The sequence below is a fragment of the Chrysemys picta genome, chromosome 5 (genome assembly GCF_011386835.1).
Source record: "Chrysemys picta bellii isolate R12L10 chromosome 5, ASM1138683v2, whole genome shotgun sequence".
NCBI lineage: Eukaryota > Metazoa > Chordata > Testudines > Emydidae > Chrysemys > Chrysemys picta.
The window spans coordinates 40,589,402-40,602,614 of record NC_088795.1 but is presented as its reverse complement, the minus strand read 5'-3'; the positions used below and the strand labels follow the sequence as shown (position 1 = coordinate 40,602,614).

Sequence of the window (13,213 nt, the reverse complement as noted above, 5' to 3'; positions counted from 1 at the left end):
TCCATTCTCCCACTGATACACAAAGACAATACAACAAATTTTTGTTGTAGCATAAATGTTAACAGGCAAATATATTCTAGGTAATCCACACAATACCTGGCAATTTAAGTTAGTCACATCATGTGACAAGGAAACCAGATTGAAAAAGAAGTCATGTATATCCAATAAAGAATTAGAAAAATAGCAGAGAAGAGATACTGTAGATTTGGTTTAAGGTTTAAAAAAACAGAAGCCACACGAATCGAACAGAAGATTAAAAAAGCAGCTAGGTAATTATAAAATCAAGTGTCTCCTTAGCAAGTGGCTTAATGTTCATTGCCACCAGCTGACAGACTGCTTTGTACAAGTACAGAAAATGTAATTGTTTCACGGAAATTAGGTTGTGATTTTGGCTGACCTCATCCTATTTCCTGTAATATTTATATGCTGAGGCACTTACCAGCTTTATGAAAATCCAGACATTTTAATATGTAAAGGAAGTTGATTTCCTTATTGTAAGTATTTCCTCCTAATATTGCTATGTATCTGATGAAAACGAAAAGCTTCTGAGTGACGTGTACAGCTATTTAAGATCCGACTTAGTACTGAGTTTATAACCAGCCAGGGCTAGCTCTAGGCACCAGCAAACGAAGCACGGTTCTAAGGGCGACATTCTGGTATTTACTTTACTAGTTCACCAAAGTATATCATGTAAAGTTTCTAATGAAAGCTAGTGTCATAAGAGTCCTCAATGATTATAAAATGCATACATGGATAGTATGTAAGGAGTTATGCATATATTATACTCAAAATTATGTTCTTAGGTTCTCTGATTTGGGGCTGGTCACCAGTAAAGGTGAGAGACGGGTTTACGTTTATCCATCTGTCTACACATAAATTGAGTAATGTAAGGTTCACAATGGACAACCCATTTACAGTCCAAGCAGAATGCTAATCAAGTGATTGCAAAGTTTCCCGAGGAGAAAAAAGTACATGCAATGAAGGTTATTCTGTCTGCAAGTGCAGACAATGAACTAACTTTAGGGACAGGAAAAAAAAAAAAAGCTTCTGCATCTTTCCACTGAGAAAGCATGACAATGGCTGTAATACCGTGGAAAGATTTTAGGTGAGCTTTTGCTCTGTCTAATGATATCTTTTTAGTTAAGTTTAGCCTCTATTATGCATGTTATGATTTTATTTTATATCTAACCCTTGGCTTTCAATATTTCTGCATGCTATCATTTGACTCTGCTCTTGCTTTCTCTACAAACAAACCTAAGTGCGGTGTGTTAAGTGGAGCTGTCTTCTATGGTATAACTGGTAAGCTGTGATGTACTGTTCCTTTCGATCTGGGAATTCTGCGAGTGTCCAGTGGATCGGGGCTGGGCAATCCAGGCAGACACCTGGAGGACTTGGGGGTTGGACTGTGCCTATCATTAACCTGCAAAGAAAGAGCAAGGCCTGGAAGGCAGTTCTTGTATTGCCAGAGGATGGCAGCGCTGGGAAACTGATCCACAGCAGGCACAGACAAGGCATCTTCTTGCTAAGGGCGGGCAGTAGCAAGGTTCCTCACAACCCTGGGTAACCCCAGGAAGCATACTACCTCCCTCTCCCCCCAAAAAACATTTCCATCAATAATAACTGAAATTTACAGATAGAGAAAGACATTGCTTGAGAACTTAAAGTTTGAATTAAGGATATTTCGTTTGAATATTTTGACACGTGATGTTGACAATTTGTTTTAACAGCTATGAAGCTTTATCTCATTGAATAATTACTGTTCAACCTCCACATTGTCTCCCCTCCCTCCCACCACATGATTTCCCACAACTATGAATATTTATATCTATAAAAAGTGAAAAGCTCAAAATTTAAAAAATTTGAATTCTGTCATGCCTATGTATAGCATAAACAAGGAAGGATAAGTTGTTTGTGTGACCTAGTGACTAGAGCACTGGACTGAGACTCAGGAGACCTGGGATCTATTTCCAGCTCTGCCACTGGTTTGCAGGGTGACTTCCGCAAATCACTTCCACTCTCTGTACCTCAGTTCCCCATCCATAAAGTGCTTGGAGATCTACCAATGGAAAGCACTGTATGAGAGCTAAGTAAACTGTAGAAACAAATGCAGTCTAATCCAGCATGCTGAACCAAAAAATTGCACTAGTGCACTGCAATCTGAATTATGTAACAGTCAACTCAGCTTTACAATGAAACATGATTTAAGTGAATTCAAGGGTTCAACAAATACCACCAGTTAATTAACAGAGATGATCTTCTAACACATGGGTACGTGATGAGCCTCATGACCAGACTGGGATGATAGGGTCTCCCAAGCTTTTCTCTGTTGCAGCAAGAACTACTGTTCCAACATACTTGAGCGGTTGGTTGGTTGTTTTTAAAATCACTTGGTGCGGTTTCTTAACAAATGAGGCTGCCTAATAAAGGGGCTCTCTCATACAAATTTATTAAAAATTATACGTGTTCCTAGAACATGTAACATGGTTACCGAAATACCAAACAGCATCAGTTTAGCCAGGGTTACCAAGCTGTGATGTGAAGAACTCAAATTATTAAGATTAGTCAGAACACTGAATAATGGTGAACAGTATTTGAAGAATGAATCAAAATATTGGTATTCATTGTGGAGAAAAGAGTTAGCTTGCCACCAGGAAGACAGGGGAAGGCTATAAACACATAGGATATGTACAGAATGGAAGCAAGGCATCTCTCCATGGGAAAATGGTGGTCCAGTGGGACATATTCCCAGTACTATATAGATTCTGTTCAGATTCACCCAAATACAAATTAACTTCACATGTGCACTTGCCCATTTTGCCAATGCAAATCTAACACTTGGTAATCTAGTACTAAGCAGCAACGATTGGCATAGTAAGAGAAGGAGAAGTTCACTTTTATTGGGTTGTCAACTCTGCAAAATTTGAGCTACCAGTAACTATGCAAAGTCTATCTGGAACCTTTCAACTTTTTACACAGTATTAAAATGGCAATTTTGGACAACAGCACATCTAGAGATTCTTTAGAAAACTTTATAGTAGATATGCAAGTTAAAATTCTCACCATCAAAATAGTTTCTGGTCTGCTGGGAGGTAGACTGCAACACACTTTCAGCATATTTGATCGACAGATTCTGGTCACTGAAAAATAAAACAGACCTTGTAGTTTAAAATTTAAATATTAGTGCACGATTACAGTTGCCCGTATATGTAAGTGTACACACAAAGAATTAAATGTTTTATAGTATAACATTCATTTGGCTTTACAAACACTAATTTAGGTCCTAATCCCCCCTCTCCTTACAAAATTTACAAGTCTTTCTGTTTAAGCCGTATACTCTACAGGTGAACAGAATATATATTAGTTAGTTCTCAAAGTTATCAGTGGTTGAAAAATGATGTGCTAGATGTGAAAGGTGATTGACATCAACAACTTACATTATTTGGGGGGGAAAATTGCTTAAAATTTGTCCTTAATCAAGGCCAGGGAGAAGGCAGGATATAGTTTTGAAAGTTTCCCCTGAAATGATAAATATTCTAAAGCATAAATGGGAATTAAGTGCCCAACTCCCATTTTGCCTTTAAAAAAAATCTTCCTCTCAGGTTACCAGAGTGAGAAAAAGCACACTTTTTAAAGAAAGGATAAGCTCTCAGCTCCAAATATTTCCAAATGGGCACATGCAAAAAAAGTGCTCTTAAATATTTAACTTTTCAATTCCTTCTCTCCAGAATTTTTTAAATATTATACACAAACATACATAGACAAGCACCCAGAGACACAAAATTTTATGTTGCCATTTTCTTCAAAGTTTAATTTTACCATGCAGTTAGAACCTTCCTTATGCACTAAAAACTTAAGTTTAATAGCTTCAAGGCAGAAAAACATTACCAAGTCAAAGTTAGATTGTCTGAAACAGGCAAATTGGTCAAATACAATCAAATGTGGTGTTACAGAGCCAGAATTACATTCCCATCCCCTGCCCCTGTATAAGCCTTAATGGAAAAATAGCACTTCATTTTGATTTGTGCATCCTGAAAGATTCAATAATAATACATACTACTGATTCAGCTTCAAAGATGTATCTTGTAGAAGTACGTGAACATCCAGCTACAAAGAGTAGAAGAGTTACTCTTCATCCCTCTCCCCCACCATTGTCAATTGCTCAGACTGATAATCTAAAACTCTTTTCAGCGCTGTACCACCTATAGAAGGAAAAAACAGCTCTGCCCCAAAGGACTTTTAACCAATATAAGGGAAAATAATGGATCAGACAGAATCTGTGGACCAGATAACATCAAACCTCAAAGCAATTAAACTGAAAGTTGGCTTAATTTTTGTTTACATATTAGCACCTTGTGACGTTGTGCAGTCTATATGGTTTTATAAAAACCTTGATAATTCAATATAATGTAACTGAGATAGTTTTAGAGAAAATACGGTAATAAGTGAATGTAACGTAACTGGGATATGCTTCATGCAAAAGGTCTCTTGTAAGGTATCATTACAAAGCTTATAATCTACTGAGTATGATCATCTGATTTGTATAAATGTACCACTCTTGTATCTAAAACTAGAAATATAAAATGTAACTCTGAGGGCCTATTGTAATTGTGTAAAGTGTGGACCATTAATGATGGTTTGGAATCTTGATGACTCCCATTGTCTGCAGATGGCTGTATTTACCTGTGAGTCTTCCTGTATATGTGTGTGCTGGCAAGTGAGTAATGAAGTCTTGCAGTGACATGTGATCATGTCACCTGAACTGGAATCCATCTTTAACCTGGTGCTTTTCCAGTGAGGGGGGGGTGGAAACTCAGAGGGACAAAGGGTTCCCGCCTTATGCAAAAAATATATAAAGGGGTGGAAGAGAACAGAGAGGGAGAGGAGCCATCATGAAGAATCCCCTAGCTACCACCTGAGCTGCAACAAGAGCTGTACCAGGGGAAAGAATTGTGCCCAGACCTGGAAGGTGTCCAATCTGAGAAAAAACTTACTGAAGCATCTCTGAGGGTGAGATTATCTGTATTCAGTTTGATTAGGCATAGATTTGCGCATTTTATTTTATTTTGCTTGGTGACTTACTTTGTTCTGTCTGTTACTACTTTGAACCACTTAAATCCTACTGTCTGTATTTAATAAAATCACTTTCTATTTAGTAATTCACTCAGAGTATGTATTAATACCTGGGGGAGCAAACAACTGTGCATATCTCTCTGTCAGTGTTATAGAGGGCGAACAATTTATGAGTTTGCCCTGCATAAGCTTTATGCAGGGTAAAACGGATTTATTTGGGTTTAGACCTCATTGGGAGTTGAGCATCTGAGTGCTAAAGACAAGCGCACTTCTGTGAGCTGTTTTCAGGTAACTTGCAGCTTTGGGACAGGAGATTCAGACCCTGGATCTGTGTCTGGAGCCAGACGGGAGTGTCTGGCTCAGCAAGACAGGGTGCTGGAGTCCTGAGCTGGCAGGGAAAACAGAAGCATGGGTAGTCTTTGCACATCGGGTGGCAGCTCCCAAGGGGGTTTCTGTGATCCAACCCTATTGTAATGTTCTTCTTTGGAAATCTTTAAAGAAAAAGTCTGTTTTGAAGAGAGATCTCAGTGAAGAGAAGAAGGTTGGGCAATGGGCTGTTTTATTATGCACTTTTCAGATTTACATTATTAGATCTGTGCTTATGCAGTGGTAAACAATGGATAGATTTACCATGACAGTTGTCACACAAAAACTTTGGTTAAACTCATCCTCAAACTACTACTTCTGGCAGAGATTTTCAACCAGGGTATTTGGCTTTGGAATTTGCTTCATTCCTTATTTCAGAATATGGAAATTTTCAGGTCATGCTATAAGACCCATCTGTATCTTTTGGGGAAGGTGGGGGTTGATTGTGTGGAGTGAACAATTAATTCAGGGTTTCTCAAACAGGGGTCGCCGCTTGTGTAGGGAAAGCAGCGGCCAGTAAGTCCCTCGGCCTGCGTCGCTTCCAGCAGCTCCCATTGATCCGGAGCAGTGATCCGCGGCCAGTGGGAGCCGCGAGCGGCTGGACCTGTGGACGGGGCAGATAAACAAACTGGCCTGGCCCGCCAGGGGCTTTCCCAATACAAGCGGTGACCCCTGTTTGAGAAATGGGACCATAATCTGGGAAAATATTGCACATCATTTTCCTTGAATGAAACATGGGCCCCAAGTGAATGTTCCATGTCACTTTTATATAAAACTATTCCAGAAAAACCATTAAAATAATTATGGCTTAATTTTTGTCACTCTTAACCCAGGAGAAATGGATTTTAGGATTTTTCATTCAAAACAGTTATATTTTGACAGATATTTACCATCACATCCAACTAGATGCAAACAACTGAAAATACATCAAAGTGTTACAAGTTTAAACCTTAAAATGTTTGGTGGTTAAAACACGGCAGAGCCTTGTGCTGACCACGACCAGCTAAAATATTTTTTAAAAGCATAAGACCTGTTTACACTAGGCATAAACACATTTTAACACAACCTATTTTCCTAGTCTAGACATGCATTTATTCATTAACATCTTGTTTGTATCAATATTAAAACTGAGATCTTCCCTCAATGAGTTGTGATGGTCACATAGACCCATTCATTTGTACCTAGTTGTGAAACTTTTAAAATAAGTCTATCACAAAATCCAGCTAGGAAGTTATAACAGCAGGCTTGAAAGGAAAAGTCAACAGATTTGGTATGGCAAGGGGATTGAGTCCCTAAGCTCTCTTCCTAATACCTTTGGTAGGAACCATGACTACTCTCTACCTTTCTTGTCTTGAGAAGGCAGGGAAAAAGAGGTACACCATCACTAAAAGTATAGGAAAGATAACTTGGCAGGAGAAGAAAACAAGGAATAGTATTTGAGGGAAGTGAGAAAAAAAATGAAGGGTACATCTAACCCTGAAATAAAAGACCCATGGCACAGCTGTGTCTGGCCTCAGTCAGCTGACTCTGGCTTGCAGGGCTTGGGCTGTGGGGGTAAAAATTGCTGTATAGGTATTGGGGTCAGCTGGAGCTTGGTCTCTGGGACCCCGTGAGGGAGGAGGGTGCCAGAGATCAGGCCTGAACGTCTACACAGGAATTTTACAGCCCCACAGACTGAGCCTCGCAAGCCAGAGTCAGTTGACCTGGGGACCAACTGCAGCTGTTTAACTGCTGTGTAGATGTACCCTAAGAGCCTACTGGAATACACATACATTATGTATCTTTCAAGTTTTTTCTCCCCCTACATCCTGAAAGCAGTCTCAAGAAATTCCCTTTGATAGCTTGTTAAAATGACGGGTCTGGAAAGTCTGCATCACTGGGAGTGGCAAAATGGGATGAACGAACACAAGCTTACAGACGTACAATACACCTCAGAAGGAGTTGTGTTAAACAAGAAATCACTGATAATGGACTAGCGAAAAGCAGTTTAATGATTTAGGCTCCATCTTCACTGCATTTCCATCAGTAAAAGTTGTGTCAGTCAGGAGTGTGAAAAAACATCTGACAAAAGTTTTACCAATAAAAAGCGCCATTGGGGGCAGTGCTTTGTCAGCGGGAGACACTTTCTCACTGACAAAGCTACCGCCCCTCGTTGGGGGTGGTTTATTTTGTCAGCAGGAGAGCTCTCTCCTGCCAACGAAGAGTGGCTATACAGTGTATCTTACAAGGGCACTGCTGTAGCAGCCAATTCTGCAGCCCTTACATGTACAAGTCTCATAAGCGTTAATGAAAGTTTTGAATGGTGAAAGTGTTGGGCCACGGTGATTATGAATTCTGTATAGTCAGTCTAATAGTTTATTTGACTTTGCATGTGTTTCCTACACAACCCCTCCCACTCTCTAGGACCCAAATTTCAACCTTTCCTAGTTTTCTACAACTGTTGCCTACAATAAAAGATGGAATGTTTCAGACAATTAACTTTATCCACAATCCAGAAAACAACACATGGCACTAAAACAATTCGCACTTCATTAAGACTCTTATTTAGAGTATTTGTTAGCATTACCTGCAGGAAACAGTTTCTTTAATACCCTTGATGTCCAGTGGGCTAGTTCCTTCAACAATAGGTGAATCCAGATTGGCAGATTCATTGCTGATATGATCACTACTTTCGTACCCAGACTCAGTCCTTTGCATTTGCCAACTGTCAGCATGGACTTTTCTCTCTGTAAATCCTTTAATTTTCTCAGTATTTCCTTTTCCTTCTGAATCCAAGGAACTCCTACTTCCTGTCTCCTGTTTTGTTTCATCTTCATAAATAGTCATTAACCCTTTCTGGGTTTGGTTCTCTTTTGGCCAATTGTTAAAGCTCTGCTCCTTTTCATGTTTAGGTTTACTGCTTGGATTTGCCTTATGTTGTGGGCTATGCTGCTTCTTCTCAGTCTCACTGAAAATGCTGTCCACATTTAGTGTCTCTCGCATAGGTTTCCAACCTCTGTTTCTGCTTCTGCTGATACTTCCTTTGTCCCTAGAGTCTTGGCTGCTGTCTGTATCATAGCCAGTGGCACTGTCAGCCCTAACCCTGCTCATCATTTTCTCCCCAGCAGGAAAAACTTCTCTTTTATTTGACCCTAAGACCTGTGCAGCAGGCCTGGTTTGGTTTGGTACTCTTTCATGTTTGTAAGGTCCTTTTCCCTGGCTACCATATAGGCGCTGATCAGTGTAGTGTCTAAATCCATTTCCAGCAGGAGGTGATCCTGACTTAAAATGAGAGCGGTCTTCTCCTATTAGATCTTGTAAAATGAAAGAAAAGAAAACAAAAAGGAAGCTCTATTGAAGTTCTCCTTCAAGTACATTCTTTTAATAAAAATCTTCCCTGTCTGACATTGTTGTGCGTAAGACAGCTAGTTATTCCTGCTATGCCATAACAATTTAAAGGAAAAAAAAAAAAAGACTCAAATGGCACAAATTTTAAAAATGTCTGTAAAAGTGGAGACTTTAATCTTGGGATTTTTTTTCTTTATCTAAAGTAGCAACTTTAGCACATAACATTTTTAATCTAGACAAATTGATATTTTAGCCATTTGTTTCTAAAGTTTGATTTTTAAATGTACCTCTTTGTCTCCCAGAGTCTCTTCTTGATCCTCTATCTGCATCTTTTCTTAGGTAGGATGAAAAGTTTCTCATATCAACTGCCTTCTGGGCGCACTCTTTGGAGATGTCCTTTAATTTGTCCTTCTGATCACTGTGCCCCAACTTAACTGCAAAAATATTCATTATTGTATCTTATCTAAATAGCCATGGCAAAAAGCATGTACAATTACACTTACTATATCTTCACTTTCTAGTGAAGACTACACCACCACCACCACCTTCTATCTACCTCAAATTTTAAAAATCCCAAACAGTCTGCACACAGCAAAATCCATTAAGGTTAATTAACAATAATATATAATACTTACCTTAAAGGGATCCTTACAAATGTAAAGTTATAAATTTGACAAAATATGTACACTGACTGTGCTTCATGTAAGCAAGGTTTAATTGTAGCTATTGAACATACTACATTTTTTCCCTCTGGATCTAAAACTATTTGATCTGAATGAAAATTAACCTTTAGGGCTCATACTAAAACAAAGCAGAGAGTTAACACTAATTACTTCATCAAAAGCAAGGCTTTGTTTTTGACAATATAGTGGAGTTTCAAGTAAAGAATCTGTAATCTGTTTTATTTAAATTGATGTTCCCAGCCAGTGAGCAGTGTTCATTTTTGGGTCACCATCGGTCCCAAGTGAGTTAATAGCAAGTTGAACGTTTTTAAAATTTACAGTGAAAGAAAAAAAGTACTTTAGCCATCAAGTCTGGCTTCAAGTTGTAAGAAGAAAATAATTTTAGCTAACATCTAGACATTGGGAGACAGGAGGGGGTAATTAACAAAGAAGAGAAATAAATCTCTTAATTAAGCAGAACCGGTTTCTCTTGGCTAGGTCCTGCATTCTCTCTCTTACTGGTCTAAGGTTTAAAGCACATTGGCAACCCAATGAGGGGGAGGGGATGGAAGGGAGGGCAAGCTGTGCCTTTCCTGCATCAGCATCACCCAATTGTGATATCCTGATATGAGAATTTTGTAATTTGTCTTAACCTGAAAAATCTGATTTACACATTAAAATGGACTGATGTTTTAACAAATATAATAGAAACCCACCAGAAAAAGGAAGTGAATATTGCTACTTAAGCTTTCCAAACACAGGACAAGGAAAGATCAATTAAAAAGCAAAGAATTACAGTCAATAACTACAGCCCAACATATTACAATAGTGGATTTTTATTGGGGCTTGAGGGCAGTGGAGAACTTAGTCATATAGTGACTAAGTTCAAATTAGTTTTTCACATGTCAATCAATCATTCTTCATGGTAGATGGACTGAAAGTTCAGTACCAATGATGGAAGTATTTCAGAACAAGCTTTGCAGCTAAAGAAAATGTATCCAAAATAACACTGCTGTGAAAAAAAAGTTAGGAAATTACATATTTAAGAAGGTACTTACCTGGCACTCTACCACCACTTGCTAGAATATGGCTTCTACTGAAGGCTGAATTGTCTGTCTCAAATTTTTTAATGCTCTTCTGACTAGCACATTCTCCAAATCCATTCTCTTTTGTGTGATCTGACTTTGAAACGGATGACTTCTCAAATCCTATAACATTACACATCATTAATCTTCAGAAATGAAATTCTTGCTCATTTACATTGTCACATTTATTTTTAATTTCAAGAATTAGAAAGTATAGTTTTGGATTATTTTAAGTTTTACTTAATAGTTCACTTAATAGTTTGTGGCATACAAGAAGATTTTTGTAATATGTTACATATTATGCATTTTTCCAATATAAATACGGTGATGGGCATTCACTTCTGATTTTCTTCCTTGAGATGGTCACCATCAGGCAACAGTTCACTAAGTGAATGGGAACAGGCCAAATCCAATTTTCCTTTCATCATCACTTTCAAATTTTATAACACAGATAGGACCACTAGAAAACAATAGCCAAACATTGCAGAGTCAAAGGGCTAGATTCTGACCAGACACCGAGACGACACTGCCCTTTCATAATGAATCCCTAAATAATATGTTTCCTGCAACCTCAAAGCTTCAAGGTTCTGAACCGTCATCACTTGCTCACAGTTCTTCCTCAAAACATTTTTTCCAGTTTTATACTATTTTGGGGGTATCCAAAAAAATATATATATACCATCACCTATCTACTCTCATGCAGACAAAACATGCCATGACTACATATTAAATAGTATTTAACAATTAAATCCTATTAGTTATACTATTTAGTCACAAACAAAACACCACACAATAGAAAAATCAAAGTTCTCTCTTTCTTGGCTAAATGAGATCACTTAGGTCAACATAAGACCATAAAAACAGCCATACTGGGTCAGACCAATGGTCCATCTAGCCGAGTATCCTGTCTTCCAACAGTGGCCAATGCCAGGTGCTTCAGAGGGAATGAACAGAAGTGATCTATCCTGTTGCGCTTTCCCAGCTTCTGGCAAACAGAGGCTAAGGACACTTCAGAGCATGGTTTTACATCCCTGCCCATCCTGGCTAATAGCCATTGATAGACCTATCCTCCATGAGCTTATCTAGTTCTTTTTTGAACCCCAATATAGTCTTGGCCTTCGCAACATCCTCTGGCAAAGAGTTCCGCAGGTTGACGGTACCAACTTAGAGAAGTAAGATTTACCATATTCTTCCAATGTGTAATTTTAGTGCTTTAGCCATTTGTGTTTTTACAGTTAAAGAATGTTTCTAGTTAGGAATCCTTTAACTGTCTCAATCCACGTTTTGTTTCAAATGTTAAAATATTATTTTGCTAGTTCTAATGTTAAGTATACACACACCAAATGCGATCAGGACATTTAGATAATTATTGATAAAGGCACTTAAGATCAGGACAGCTAATCAATTATTAGCTAACAGATATTGGTCATATTCTATAAAAAATGGCATTAGTCAAAACTTTATTACCCAAGTCATCTCCTGCAGCTGCTTTGTAATGAGACCAGTGAATTATATGCTTTGGGGCATCTTCTGTCGATACAGGTGTACCATCTGGGTTAGCATAAAATAGCAGCAATGGCTGAAAGTGACATCGAATGCACTTGGAGACCACATCTTTCCATTTTGTTCCAACCTAATAAGAAAATGTTCATATTGTTGCAAATATAAAACTAACTAGTACTTAAACCCAATTATAAGCATACCTTAATAAACCAAAAGACATTTTACATGAATTGAATGTCATCCTAAAAACACAGCACAACTGCAGCTGTACTGCTCATTTTAAATTTATGGAAGTTAGAGCAGAAAAGCAAACATTTGCATACGCGTTAGCAAACTAAACATCAACACACTACAAATATAGCCATCAACAGATTTTATCATATTCATTACTTATTAAACCTATATTTTTAAGAAAAATCACACTAACATCTATCCAATTGTTGCACATTTAAGAACAGTGAAGTTGTGCATTCATTTTTTTTTTTTTTTTTTTTTTTAATACTTAAAACTGACTTGTCAGACTACTCTTCATGAAAATGAGGAAATTTGATTGTGTTTTAAGTCTGGTGTCCAAAGAATAAGTTATGTTCTAATGCAGAAAAAATTATATTTGGGGCACAATGTACCATTAAAAAATATAAAGGTCATTAAATCTAGCATCAATAATGCAGAGCCTACCTCTTTCACATTAGCATCATCAAACAGCACCCACTTGCAACTCTTGGTATGAAAGGCAAAGGCACAGTAATGTCGACTCGTGTAGCAAATCATCCCCACAAGAAAAAGTTCACTATTCTTGGCCTGTTCATCTGTAACCCTATAGAACAGCTGTAAAAATGATTATGATAGATTAAAGAAAAAGTACATCCGAGGTTGTAAAGTTAGATTAAGTCAAGGTTGCATGCACGTCTCCTTGTGTGTCTATCTGCATTATAACAGGAGTTACATGAGCATGTAATTTCTAAAATATCCCTGCCTCATTCTGTGTACAAGATGACTAATGCTCAGAAAATTAATCCATTGTGTGACGAGGGACACTTATGTTTGTAGGACTTTTGCTTCATTTATTGCAGAAGTTTGAAGGTATACAGTGAATGAGGTGAGGACTGCAGGAAAAGAAAGGATGGTCTCATGGTTAAGGCAGTTGAATGTCACCCTGGAGAACTGATACCTTGGAATCACTTAAACCAAGCTTTTCAC

At 38.0% G+C, this 13,213-nt stretch overlaps 1 protein-coding gene across 2 annotated transcripts in view; it reads right to left on the bottom strand.

The window, feature by feature from the left end:
• The window catches only part of USP53 (ubiquitin specific peptidase 53), a 56,870-nt gene that overhangs the window by 14,297 nt on the left and 29,360 nt on the right, over nt 1-13,213 (bottom strand). For both annotated transcript variants that reach the window (XM_065596292.1, XM_065596291.1), the window contains 6 exons: nt 12,692-12,841; nt 11,978-12,143; nt 10,484-10,633; nt 9,051-9,197; nt 8,003-8,729; nt 3,061-3,137 (listed from right to left, as the gene is read on the bottom strand). In XM_065596292.1, coding sequence (XP_065452364.1) covers nt 3,061-3,137; nt 8,003-8,729; nt 9,051-9,197; nt 10,484-10,633; nt 11,978-12,143; nt 12,692-12,841 — 1,417 coding nt within the window. The remainder of the gene's footprint in view (nt 1-3,060; nt 3,138-8,002; nt 8,730-9,050; nt 9,198-10,483; nt 10,634-11,977; nt 12,144-12,691; nt 12,842-13,213) is intronic.